Source organism: Rhyacophila brunnea, unplaced genomic scaffold (genome assembly GCF_057557595.1).
Source record: "Rhyacophila brunnea isolate RB1 unplaced genomic scaffold, BYU_Rbru_1.0 scaffold_3, whole genome shotgun sequence".
In the NCBI taxonomy this organism is placed as follows: domain Eukaryota; kingdom Metazoa; phylum Arthropoda; class Insecta; order Trichoptera; family Rhyacophilidae; genus Rhyacophila; species Rhyacophila brunnea.
The window spans coordinates 26,068,854-26,083,808 of record NW_028232965.1 but is presented as its reverse complement, the minus strand read 5'-3'; the positions used below and the strand labels follow the sequence as shown (position 1 = coordinate 26,083,808).

The 14,955-nt window shown below is 29.3% G+C and overlaps 1 protein-coding gene across 3 annotated transcripts in view; it reads right to left on the bottom strand.

Annotated features, from left to right (window-relative positions):
* The window catches only part of LOC147068123 (uncharacterized), a 44,676-nt gene extending 32,356 nt beyond the window's left edge, over positions 1 to 12,320 (bottom strand). Inside the window, exons 1-2 of one of the 3 annotated variants that reach the window (XM_085952474.1) lie at positions 12,094 to 12,320; positions 6,178 to 6,512 (exon numbers count right to left, since the gene is read on the bottom strand). In XM_085952474.1, the coding sequence (XP_085808600.1) occupies positions 6,178 to 6,244 (67 nt within the window). In that variant the 5' untranslated portion in view covers positions 6,245 to 6,512; positions 12,094 to 12,320. The remainder of the gene's footprint in view (positions 1 to 6,177; positions 6,513 to 12,093) is intronic. The other 2 variants (XM_085952475.1, XM_085952472.1) reach the window with 2 other exon arrangements.
* Positions 12,321 to 14,955: the final 2,635 nt, after the last annotated feature.

The following is a 14,955-nucleotide window of genomic DNA, read 5'->3' as shown; positions in this document are numbered from 1 at the left end:
AAAAAGTTGTATTCAAATAGATGTTTAAATTAGTTGATAGCAAACGTTGCTCCGAATAAAAAAGATACAGTTGATATTTTCTAAAATGCGATAAGAGAAGTTACTGGAAGTAATAACCTTTTTAATTTACCGTTATCATTAATTTTATCATCGGGGTTTTGGTGTTGTTTATTGGATTCATCTTTCCAACCACAAAACGTACTATTTGGTGCACCCCAGACTTTTGTTTCGAGGTCAGATACGTATTATATTTTTAATGTCCACCGAGTGCTCCGTAATTGATAACAATATATCACGTCGATTAAGGGAGAAGAAGAACTAATAGACACTGATAGTCGGGAAACCGAAATAGTTTCAGTTTTTGATTTGTGTAATGAATGCCATCAAAACAGTTAAAGTGGATAATATTTATCATCTTGCCTGGACATAACTTTTCTATATTTTAAATAGCTTTATACGATTTTGTTGTTTAGGATAATCAATTATATTGAACACAAAAAGAGGATAGTATTATAGACTAACGCTTATAAAATCATTAATGACGTAATCACAAGCCGCTTACTGTCAAAAACAATTGCCTCTTTGGGCGTTGATTAATTCAAAAATAAGTCAGTTAGCTACTTTTGTATTATGTTATAGCACAACAATTGTAGAGACAAAAAAAGACGATTACCAAAATACAAGTTAGGCTACGCCAACGTTAATGACATAATGTTTAATGAGTTTTTGAGAGTCGAGTCTTATTGTTATATTCATTAAAAACATATTTTTAGTGATAAATAAGTGATTCTTTATGTCTTAATTCTGGATAAAACGCCGGACTTGGGATAGAGTATGCAATAAGAATTTAATATCGTTCATTATTATTCTCCCTTCATAAACGAAATGTTTCTTTGCTATAAATCAGGGTTTGGCACCGCTTACAAGCGTGTAATGCACACTACCGACATCTGTTTACCGTGATGGGAATTACGGTTCTCGTTTTGTGATAGACGCACTCTAAATTAAGGACTTTAATCTAATTTCCTCGTTGTGCGGAAAGGACGGACCAATCGGCCTTAGGTCAAACTGTTTCCCCGTTTTATGGGATTAACTTGATTTTGTGACACAATGAAGAAAAACATAAAGTTAAATGTGTTATGTAGATTTAACAACAGAGTAAAGAAGTTGGTTTATATAATTTATATTAAAAAATTTATTCCGACAAAGGTAATAGTCATCAGTTATGGACACACAAAAATTTACAGGTATATACAAAATAGTAATATAATATTTACCTCTGTCATTAAAATTTATACTGATGTATATGTATTAAAGGTACATTATACATTCAACCACTAAGAACAGTGAAACAATATTATATTATGAAATATATCTACAAACAGTGAAACAGTATTATTATAATCTACATAATAATATTATCGATGTAGTGTAGTATTATGATGCCATAAGATACTGTTGATATTACGAAATGCATCGTAACTATTTCTAAATGATTCACTATCAAAACCGGCAGTGAACTATCTTACTTTTCAATTGTTATTCTTCAACCTTAGGAAGCATATTATATTTGGCTGAAGACACCGAGAGTTAATATTTATATTTTAGCATCACAAAGGAACACTTACTCAATTTTCCATTCGTCGTAACAATTATTGATTTTGATCTTGTTTTAGGCACTCGCTGTCAAAGTATTATTATACTGTTCAAAGAGCATAATGCGCGACGGTACGGGGAACTACGCTTCAGTAGTGCAATAATCCACATATTTTCTTTCTCTCACTCTTACGGTAAGTCATACGTGACGGAATACGAATCAAGTGATACTAGGAGGTCACGCGGGTGTTTTGGTGGTAAATTATGAAAATTATTTTCATGTTAGCTGATTAAAGAAACAAAAATAGAAATACACCTATGGTACAATTGACCAAAATATATCCTCGATTAACGCGTTGAATATGCTCGTTTTATTTGATCCAAAATCATTGTGATATCGAAATTAATTTAAAATTTAATGAAATATCTGTAAAGATTCGGTCATAAAAAAATCATGACCTGTTTAATTAGACCTTGCCGTTTCATTTAAGTCTTCCCTAATTTGCACGAATCATGCTATAGTTATGCATGTTGAATTAAGAATTGGTATACTAAAAAAGCATTAATTTCTCATTGATGGAAACACAACAGGCTTCATATTGTCAGATATTTTTACTCTGATATGTCTGCGTACACGATACTACAAGTAATTAATGAATCACTCGCGAAGACAATTGGATCAAACCGGTGTTCAGAAACAACTTTAAGAGTCTACTTGCGGCCCGAAGAGATGCCGATATAATATTTGGTGACACACAAAAAATCGCAGTCTCTTATCAATTAATTGTGATGCAAACGAACTCATAAATAAATCAAAGAAGATTAATTAAAAAGATAAATATTAAATTATTTCCTTTTATTATGTAATTATAAGTAACTATTTTTAACTAAATTATCAACATTTTAATGTTGAGAAGTTTATATTCTAACGCCCGTGTCAAATACGAAATAAAAACATAAATAAATAAAAAAAAAAGTTTTTGTACATACTATATTTATATAGTGATAATATTAAATATTTTAAATATCTATATGGTTTTTTGGCTCACTCAATTAGATCGTTATCACATAAGATATTGGTTGTATTCTGGGACCATATATATGTAAAGTATTCCTCCGCGTAAAATTTGTAACATGCGTCAGTCATGCTACGTCTGGTTCACATGCAGATTTTTAACTGTGTTGCATTTTTTCATGCGTTTGATTGTGAATTATAATAATAAGCATTACCGAAAAACTCGATACTTGCACTCGAAAAAGGAACCATTTGAATTATAACAAAAAACTGTGAGTGCTTTAGATTTTGTAAACAAAATGTATTCATATTACAAACCATATTATAAAATAATATATTTTTACATTTATACGTTATTGTCGGAAAATTAAAAATGTTTTCGGGTCTAGTTGGTAGTCGTAAAAGCTTTTTGTATAAATTTTACAAATTCTAGTATGAGTTGAGTTTGGTTCTTTAATTATAAATAATATTATCTTCCCAGCACTGCTCCATATTATGAGAGCAAATCTAGTATAGTGTGGGCCATGCTATGGTGAAAATAAAATGAAATATTTGAATTATGACACATAAATGGAGTATTTTTATCATAGATTCATAATTATAATTATTTTATAAATGTTCTAAGATATAAATAATTCTTCGATTTATGCTAGGCAAAAAACTGACACTCAAGTTTTTTCTGCTAAACTTTAATACCGCCATCACATGCCTGCAGCCCGTGTAGGTATGTCCTTATATATTTACCTATGCTTATATAGTATATTTAAATTTTATCAAAGAAGCTCATTCTGATATGTTGCCAGTAGCCGCGAGGATGTGACTTGATACTTAGCGTGAGTGAGTTGTTCTGATGGTTTCTTGCTATGACTATTTTAAAAGATAGACCGATGATGTGATAATAATTTTATATAATATGTATGTTTCTATATGATCGTTTCAATGTTTAATATAATTGCTTAATGTGATAAAATTAGAATTATACGGAAAAAACAATATTTATGTAAATTAAATAAATTATATTTAAAACGATATTTTTCATAACAAATTTATAAAAAAAATTCATAAATGCTCAAGATTTTGTATTATAAAAATAATTTTAAAATGTTCTTATTATGATAAAATATTCTTTTTCTTTAAATGCAACAGTCAAATAACGTAAGATAATTTTATTACCATATAATCTGTTATAGTAATATATAACGTAGCAATATCTTTCCTAAGAGTGCCATGAGATAAAAGTTGGCGGTCGTCAAAGTCCTCGGCGTGATTGCCCTCCCTCATCGTGGCCATTATTCAACACTCCATCACACCACGCTAAGGCATCCAACAATAGTACTCTATTCCCACCGAATTTATCTTTTTTATCTTTTCTTATGGCCTTCTTTTTAATAGGATTACACTTTAACCAAGTAAAAGAGATTCACTCGAGATTCGGAACTTTTGGATTGGATTAAAAGAAGATATTCTATTGTACTGGCCCACGGCTCAAATAAAAGGCTTTGCGAGTAAGTTGTATTATTTTTTTCAAATAATGAAGGAAATTATAATACTGAGAATGAAAATAAGAATAAAAAATCTTTCCCGATTAAGAGTTATTTATGTAGATTACATCATAATCTAATCAAATTTTATCCATAAATATTTTGAGCAATAATTCATATCTATTAGGTGATATTATAATAATAATAATAAATTATGTAGGTAATTTTATATAAACCACAAATATGACTATTAAAATTAAATTCAACTTTGAGTATCTAAAGATAATATTTTGTAAAACAACCAAATCGGATTATTTAGCAGAGCTTTTAAAACCTTATTTTTGAGGTTCGGTTGTGGGTTAGGTTCATAATGAAAGATTAATGAAAATCGATTTTAGTTTTAAAAATAAATAAAATATTTACTTAGCCTATATTATGGATATTTTATTTTAATTTCAAAACTCGAAGTCTCGTTTTGCCACATTAGTAAAAAGAACTTTGGTATTTTTGTAATATCTTATTATTTAATACGTTTTAGAGCAAATGGCTGCAGCATGCACAAATATAACAATGGAACCTCCAGAACCCCGTCGTTTCTAGGAGTTCCAGCTTGTGGTACTCAGAATTTGAAATCAAGGATTCCGGTCTCAGTTCTCACCCCAAAATAATTCGAGATTCTTAGGATTCCAGAATATTGTTCTCAATGCATTTATTTTTCCAGCTGTGGTACTTAGATGAACAATAATTAAAAATATTGGTATCACATTTACGGATGATTTAAATAATACATGTACCTACACCTCAATTGGTATTACTTTAAAATGCGGGTGTCAGCATTTTTTCGGCTTTGTAACCGTTTTTCATTTTGACAGTGATTGATCATTCCATTATTCTTATAATAGTATGCATAAAGGCTGTGTTTGAAATTGATCGAGAGTGCGTAGTATGTATTAAGTACAATATATCAGTATTATACTTGTAAAGTATTAGGTAGATAATATTATATTTTAACAGTTCAGAATAATTTTAGACGAATGCCCGTGATTGTACTTCGTATGTTTATAAAAATGTATTATTATATAAAATATATATAAATAAAAATATAAAATATATTATATTAATAATATGTTACTACAGCACATTATTATATTTTAGACATCTTTTTATAATAGGTTGGTTACTACAAACAAAAAAAGTGTTGAGCGCTGAAATATTTTAATGATGTAATTAGTGTTAAAGCATTAGATTATTAATTTGTTAATATAACAATAATACGTTACCACATTTAAATGTTTATATACCTATGTCATGTTTAAAAAAACGAATATTCAGAAATAAGATGTTCTTGTACATATATAATTTCTTACTATTTTAACATGGTGGATTCGTTCCTAATAATACACGTAAAAGAAGTGAGCTAGCTCTACCGTCAGCTGGGAAACATGTGTATCATTGCTATTACTAGCCCTAAGCCGGGTCGTACATACAAACTTGTCTCGACTGAGTAACACGTCGAATTTGTCGATTTGATTTTTTTTGGCATTCGCAAAATACACGTACCGCATACATGTGATTACAACATTTTTAGTTTCGGAACTCAAACTACTCATTAAATGATCCGGGAACAGATTTAAAAAAAATGAAGTTTCGAGCTTTAAGACAAGTACACCATGCATGTTTTAACAATATGGTGTATTACAGCAATACGTTTACCTATAACATGTAGATAAAACTTTTTGTGGTAATAAAGTGTGCGAAAAAAGGGAGATACATAAAATAGCACTATGTAGTTTTAACTTCGATGTAACTATGTAAAATTATCTAATTTAGGGACGTTGAGTTGATTCATCCCTTTTCTTATTTACGCATATTAGGTTTACAGTTAATCTACCATATCATATTTAATTTTTTTTTATTTCTTTCAGACTCACTTTTTATTTTGCAGACAGAATATAATTGAGAAAACTAAAAATATAATATTTTTTTAGCTTTTAAATATATTGTAAAATGTTCTAATCAGTGATAATATCTATTATGTTTGTGAACATTGTTAAGGGTAGTAAAAATGTAAGAGAGGGCACTCACCAGCAGCCGACAGCAACAGAAGCAGGTAAAGCAGACCGGCAGGGTTCGGAGGGCTAATTCTCTGCATGAATGATCCTTTTAAGGACAGCCCCTTGTTATCGGCAGTCGGGTTCAGCCACTGGCGTGAAACAGGCTCCAATTTTCCCGCGGTATCTGATGGTCACTCTCTCCGCGTCACGATTCTCGATTTATACACATTCATTTTTTTTCCGTTCACCAACCCCTATCCTATTACTCAGAGGGTAAGTGTCACTTCACTGATTGATTGGACACGTGCTCGTTCGGCTGATTAATAAGGTTCGATTAGAGCACGGGAATTAAGTGACCAATCTGGGCTGCGGAAGATAATTCGAGGGATTTTTATTTTTATTTTACGGCCTACTCAAATATACGCCACGTTGAACTTTATTATTTTATATTACGCATTTATAAATAATTCATAAGCCTTTAAACCACGTATATATTATAAAGCATATATTCATGCATTAATTGTATGGAATTATTATGTACCTACTACATATTCTATTTTATTTTAATTACGTAACCTATTTCCACAATGAATTGACAGTCAATAACATTAAAGTGATTTTTATTTTTAATGAATATACTCATGAATGAAAACCTGAATTAACAAAATTTCGAATTTTAAAAGGTATGTATGTGATTAACGTGGTAATTAAAGTAATTATTTTATATAAATATATTTCAAAAAATATATTCACAGATATTGGTAGTTATCGTAAAACTACGTCTGTTGAGAGTTGAGTAAAATTGGGAGATCAGAGAAGTGAATTAAAGTAAAAGCCATGATATCTGAAAATTGACATCATGTCATAACTGTTACAAGCCGACGTCATTGACGTTAATTAACGTAATTATACGTATTTTTAGAATAATTATAATCTCCAGAGTTTAATTTTAGAAACTTTTATTTAATTTTATTAAAAATAGATATCTACTCACTTTTTAGAGTTTGTTTTTCGAAAATAGATCACTTCAGAAACGTGCTAAAATATTCGACCTTTCAAAATTTTCAATACAAAAAATCCCATGACAAAGCTATGTTTTTTGTGAATTTGGATGAAATATTCAACCTTGGAAAAACCTTTCGGCAGAAACTATTTCATTCAAATAGCTTGTCACATTCAAAGACTTTGACAAACAGGTTTGAAAGCATAGAACATTTTGGAATGAAGAAATTCCCAAGACCTTAAAACAAAGGCTCTTAAAATACAATATTTGTACCTAACACTTTTGTTCATCTGAAATTCAATATGTCAGCTATTTCTTAATTTTGTATGATTTTACTAATGAAAAAACAGCATTAAGGTTTATTAAGATTGAATATCGATTAGACTTCATGAATAAAAATGTATCTTGGTAAAATTAGTTGATTTTATCAAAGAAGTAAGCAACTAGGCATTTTTAAATCTAATCAACTACAATGAGTGTTATTAGGCTAATGACCTGCCACGAGAGAAGCAGAATATCGAGAGGGATGGAAAGTCTTGGTCGATGAAAGGATGATAAAATTCAGAGATGGTCACGTTCCTTAGCCACGAGGCTACGGCCAAGAAGAGAAAAGAAAAATTAAAAATATAAGAGAACAGAAAACTATGTTTGAAAGTAAAAAATAGTACTTCCTAGATAATTTTTTTTTGACCACATAATAATATAGATTTGATTTTTACAGAACGTGTTTTTCTATTAAAAAGCATGCTAAAAACTATCATGCTTTATATTAGAATTATCTGCTATCCCAAAAATATACGCTTTGTTGATACATTTATATGATTATATTATATACTTATTTGAAAGTTTATTTAGGTAATCATATATTACCATCAAATCAAAGCCAAATCTACCGAAAGGAAATAAATATATTTAATGGGCTCCTTGTTATATTATAGATAATTATGGAGGGTAGGAAATTCCACATACCTACATAGTTTCATTTGAGGTCAATCAATAATAATAATTCTACTTGATATTTTAATATAAGAAGATTTTATTTGTAAAATCGATTAAATTAATACTGTATGTAAAAGTAAAAATGATGTAATATAAATAATGTAAAATAGATTGATTTTACCTACCTAACCTATCACTAACTAAATATATCACAGGAAATTTATGATGAGCTTTCATAAGGTTAGGTTTATATAGACATTTTATAATGGTTGTTAGCCATTCACTTAACCGGTTTAATCCTGCCATGGATCAATCATAGGATAAAATCCACGTGATTTTTTTTGTTATAAACAGGATAACAACCGTAACCTAAGGTTTTGCACACGAACGCTCTGCCACTACTCCACCGCTGATGACGGCGCAATATTAGACATTGGACCATATTTTTCTTACATACAATATTTACATTGTAGTATTTATGAAAAGCCAAAAAAAATAGTTGGTGCGTATGAATGTTGTTTATTCAATTATTTAGTTACTGTTATAAATTATTTTGAATGGATATGCAAAAACATTATAAGTAATTGAACTTGCATTTATGTGGTATATTTCAATTTCCCTACCTTCATGACTAGGGAATACAAAATGAATAGAAACTGGCTTACCCTGACGGGTGTAGTAAAACAGGGTTCGGATTTCGAGTTTGCAGAAAATAAATATGGGATAAACTTAAACACGTGTTGAAGAATATGTTATTTTCAACAGTTATGTCTGTATCATAATATGCATTAAAGTTTGTGATGCCAACAAAACGCGCATTCAATATTTGAGGAGAGTCGGCGCGCTATGTGTTCACTGGCGTGAGTCATAAAATATTGATAATAGCCGAATATGGATACTATGGATTTTACATTTATATATTATTAATCTGTTCTGTATTTATAACCTTCATAGTCCGATGCGTAAGGAATTGTCTTCTCATTCCCGGGCTCCGAGATCGATTCCCGTGTGGTCACAATATATCTTTACAATTTTGTCCGAGTGTTATAAACCATTTTTAATCAAATTTGTATCCATATAAATTCAAATTCATTTTTTTTAACATATAGTAAATATTCCAAACTACCAATTTAAGTTGTTCACAACATGACATTTAGAAAGAGAGAAATATTATTAAAACAGTATTATATAAAAGTTATTAAACATTAGAAAAGTGTAAATACAGTAAACATATAAATTAGATACAAGAAAGTACACCGAATGAGCTAAGCAGACCGTATTTAAAGAATTTATAAAGCTATTAGATCCATACTCTGGCTCCAAACACACATTGAAAAATAACATGTGTATTTTCCAGGCCCAGGATCCATACCCGGTGCCCACATCATTATAAGTTGACGCGTTACCTGCTCGGTATGGTGGGCGATAATTTTTTTACTCTAATATTTCACTATCCATACTTTTGTAATTGGGCCTCGTGGTTTATTATATTGTATTTTTTTTAAATGTAGGTATAATATTCATGAAATTAATAAAACCAAAATCATGAAAAAATACTAATTTACTTTCAAAAATTATAGTATTGTTTTTTGAAAAGTGTCTACATATTTTAATTTATAATTTGTGATTTAGTATCATTCTGTCCTATGCTATTTTTAGTTATAATTTATTCCAGCTTTGGATAGTTTCCAATTATTGCTAGAATGCTTTGCAATTGAAGCAAGTGAGGAAGTGTAAAGTAAAGACGTTAGAATTTCGCCTGTTATTATCTTTAGAAACAATTGCCACTAAGGTTAGCTCGTGGCTATTACTCATAAACATAATCAAGCGGCCTCAGACATTTGTGTGAAATGTTTAACGTTGCAATGTGCCGTGACATAAATAATTGCTTCGAAGCCTACGCTTTTCATGAAAACCACACAACCGTGTGAACGGCGCCCGACTGATTTTCGCTGTGGGTTATTTATATGATAAAAAATATACTTACATAAATAATATCAATATACACAGATTTTAAGTCGTAAAAGATTACTTACATAATATTATCTGACAGTGATTTGCAAACTTTATTTTATTGAGGGCCAAGTTAAATACCAAAAACTGTTTGTAAGAATGCCGCATTTATAAATATAAGTACATATTTTTTTGCATAATTATAATGACCGATTATTTTATGAAACTACACAATTTTGTTTATACCTCGCTATAATATTATTATATAAAAAAATCCTTGATGGATGGATTCCTTATATATTTTTCACTTAAGACGTGAAAAGACCATTGTTACTTTAAAATAGGATAACTCTTGGTTAAGTAGTTTAGTAAAACGGAAGACATTTTTAATAATCTTACCACATCCATAAATAATTTTTAACATTATGTCTCTGATGTCCTTTTGGCGTATACAACTAGAATTAATATATAAATAAAAATAAAAACAGTATATAATGTTCATACCTCGCTATAATATTATTATATAAAAAAATCCTTGTCGGGTCACAGAAAAACATTCCGGGGCCTTATGCAAGGGTTCATCAATCAGTTATAAAATCATGAACTATTTATATTATAAATATCTATATTTATCTACTATTATCAAATTATGTATATTATTCAATATAAAAACATGAGATTTTAATATCAAAAGCTCTAAACTAATAGAGCGTTGCCAACAATTTGAGAGAACGTGATGTCACGAGAGCATTTAAAAAACGTTATTGGATTCCTTATATATTTTTCACTTAAGACGTGAAAAGACCATCGTTACTTTAAAATAGAATAACTCCTGGTTAAGTAGTTTGGGAAAACGGAAGACATTTTTAATAATCTTACCACATACATAAATAATTTTTAACATTATGTCTCTGATGTCCTTTTGGCGTATAAAACTAGAATTAATATATAAATAAAAATAACAAACAGTATGTAATATTCATTTCACATAATTATTTAATGACAAAGTTTCCTCTGTAATAGAAAAGTATTTGGAACATGTATTATATTATACTTATGGTATTTTATTTATTACTATTTTATATTGTATTTTATTAACACAAGTCTTTCCACCATGATTTTTTTAAAATTTATTGAAGATATTGTTTGTATGTGATATTATAACAAATATAATTTCCCAAGCCTACAACGTGGGTGTACCCATTTCAAGACATCGATTTGACATTTAACCGTTATGTCTTATTTTAGATTAAATCTAAAAAAGAGAGGTTAATTGTTACACATATTTATTCACTCTTCATATTAGTCCTGACTTTTATTTAAAATATGACATTAAAAAAACTCATCCGCGTATACCTTGAAAATTTACTGTATATTGATTTGACTGCATTTTGAGAAACACTGATGCATGGAATTATAAAATAACATCTGGTGAAGTTGTCAAAAAGTGTCTTATTGAAAATCATGTAAATTTCTAAATATTTGTTAGGTATGACTGGCTTTTTATATGATAATCTAATTACATATTACACAATGTGTGGAATATGTTCATGAAGTGGTTTCCTTCATTTTATGGATAAAAAAATGGTTATTATATACTATATTATTACTAGCTATAATTTTATAATATTATTCACAAAATATACGCCCATCATCAATTCATATTTTATTTTTGCTTTTAAAAAACTTTTCATTTATTTAAGCTCAATCAATATTGAACCGTCCATTTTATTTCGCTATGAAGTTTTTTTCTCTATTTTTATACAAAAAAAAATATAATGTCAATGTAAAGTAAATTTGAAACATGAAAGATGAAAAGTTCCAAAGTGTAATAGTTTGTAAATAAGCCAGATTCATAAATATGCAGATTTATGTCAAGAAGGCCGTATTCTTAATACGTTGGCATATGAATTGAGATTTAACCCAAAGGTTTTGTTTTGTTTTAATTTGAATAAATCTGTGTTAGTCTATTGAACAAATTTAGGCTGTGTTGTTAAATGGTAAGCAAGTAATGTTAACAAAGACCTACTGTAGGAAAATAAAACAACATACCTAATTTTCGCTGGACCGACACAAAAAGACATAAAGTGGAGATTTAATTATGGAGATAGCTAAATCACTTCATGAATCACCCTAGCGGCCGGTAAACGAAACAAAAAAGTAAAAACAACATCACAACACCTTTTGCGCTAATATATGACAAGGTATTTCCGTTTTGTATGACGTTAGATGCGAACAGCGATGGACGCGTTCGGCGCCGAGCAGCGACGCGATGTACTGAATAGCGAATCTCTGAACGCCAAGAATTGCGTCGAGCTAGTGTCAGACGCTTGCATGATAATGTACATCAATACGGCGCATGCTCTGTTAAACATCACAATACAACAAGATTTATTGATAATATGAATTATAAAATTGAATAAGTAACTAACTAATAGCATGAAAACTAATAGCAGTAAATTTAAAAAGATTAATCAATCCGACAAAAAAATAAATAATTTTAAATTCCTCGCATGAGGTAAAAAGTATATATAGTTTTTTATATCCCAACTTGCCTGGAATAAATAAAGATGGCAAGCAGTCATCATATAACCTTTGATTCGCCGCTTAGGCGCGACCCAAGCCTAGACACCACTTTTCAAGCAAGCATTGTATACGCTGATATTTTAATAATACTTCAGAACCAAGACCTAAAGAAATTTCTTAAAGTCAGTTCATAAAATAAATAAATATGTAGTAGGTATTTCATCTTTTACAACAAAGTGCCCGTAACATCTTGACAGTTATTCGATAAACTTTCACATATTATTATGTTATATTGTTAATTCTATGTTAAAATAAGATCCGAATTCATGGTTTTAATTAAAATAAGACAAAACTCCTCGACATGTATGTCCCTTGATATCAAATAAATAAAAAAAATACGTTAAGTTTTTACATTACAGCATACCTATTTATGGATTAAAGGATTGTTCAAATTGTGATAAGTTATACACATTTAAATTGAAATATTGAGTTTTTTGTATATGTAGTAATTATTTTTGTAGCAGTGTATGGATATTAAATTGAATGATTTATCTGACGTCATTTATCAGTCACTGAAAACATTAATAAATATTCTTTTTTTTTCATGAAAAATAACCGGACCACTCAAAAAGTAGACTTTATTACAGAATATTACAAACCGGTATGTAAAGTTTACAGTGCTGTATTTAAAGTCAAAGTCAATTTGCTTACTTGAACTTGTCTTCATTCAATCCTTAACATCTGAATTAAGTGATTTTAAATACATTTTAAATCACTCTAAAAATCTAAAGTATTAATTCTTGTTGGAAAGACTTCCTAATAAATATAATCTAATTCTTTTCTCACACAATTTAATATTGACCGGGGCCGGTTTCGTACTTCTAATATTATATTTGCAATTGATTTACATTTTATTTGGTTTCATCTGTTTTGGTAAATGAATGATACCGGTTTGTGTAAAATGGTTATTTATTATAAATAATTCAAAATAATATATTTTATAAAGCAGTCAAATTATTTATATACAGTTTAAAATATTGTAAAAATGAAATAATTACTGAAAGCTAAAGCTTGAATAACATAATATACAATATAATTATTTGTAGGATAAGTAAGTTTTGTTAAGAGCAAGGTTTTACGTATCATTAAGAACATAAGCTACTTGGAGACTTCTGGCTATCTCTCCCCATTCTTATACGGCTATACCAATAGATACTCCCTATTTTGAGTATTGCCATATGCGCAAATGATTTTGAAAAACATTTTAATAATAATTATATTTAAATGGGTGTATAGATAATATTTATTCAGTCGATTTATTCATAAATCTGACATGATACATATTATTGAATTATCATTAACTGTGTTTTTAATTGTCATTTTTATGTCTGACATGGTGAATTAATCCATATTATAAATACGTTTTGATATAACCTTATTTTGGTTGCGTACATAATAGGGTAGGCATTGGGCATAAAATAAGATATAAAATAATATAAGTTCACGAAAAAGCATGTTATATTTTATGTGATTATAAACTTTGCTTAAAATTGTTCATAAAAAAATCATATTTTTTATTTAAAAACTTTGATCAGAAATTAAAGTAAGAAAAGTACTCAGCAAAAATTGGGCCAAATTTTCGTACAATTTATGCGATTTTTGAAGAAAATAAATAGCCCTTTAAAAAAAGTAATAAAAGGCGAGAAAGTGTCGCACCTACAAAAAATATATAAACCTCAGAAGAAAACACAACCATAAAAGATTTACGACTCGATTCTCGTTCATTGTTTTTTAATGCGGTTATATTTCAAATGGTCGGCAATGAAAGCTCGAAAGTTTGCGATAGTTTCGAATTTTCAGGACGCCACATTTTGCCGACGCCGACGCCCCCAAGCGCCGTCGCTCGGGAGCTGGGATGGATGTAATGCTGGCTAATTGAGGCGCTGAAGAGGCCTCTACAGTGGTGGAAACAAAATAAATAAGCATGAAAGTGAAAGAAAATTGCCCTCGTTTCTTCTTCTTAACATTGTATTTAGCCAGAAAAAATATATCAAACTTAACGATTATTATAAAACAGAGCACGTACCTCAGAACTTAATTTATAATAACTATAATTTTAATAGATTTTAATACCATTTACATAAACAAAATATTCAGTGGTAGTTTCAATACCTAAACCAATGTTATAGAAAATTATAATTAAAACAATACTTTAAAAATACACATAATTTGAAAACACTACTGAGAAATAGGTAGGATATTATAACTAATAGAAAAAATCTTTTGAAAAAAATACTACACCCAGCAGCATACAAACCTGCGTCGAGAATTACACCCATGTGCACTGATCACTATGCTATAGGTACGCTTATCATATCTAATTGCGAC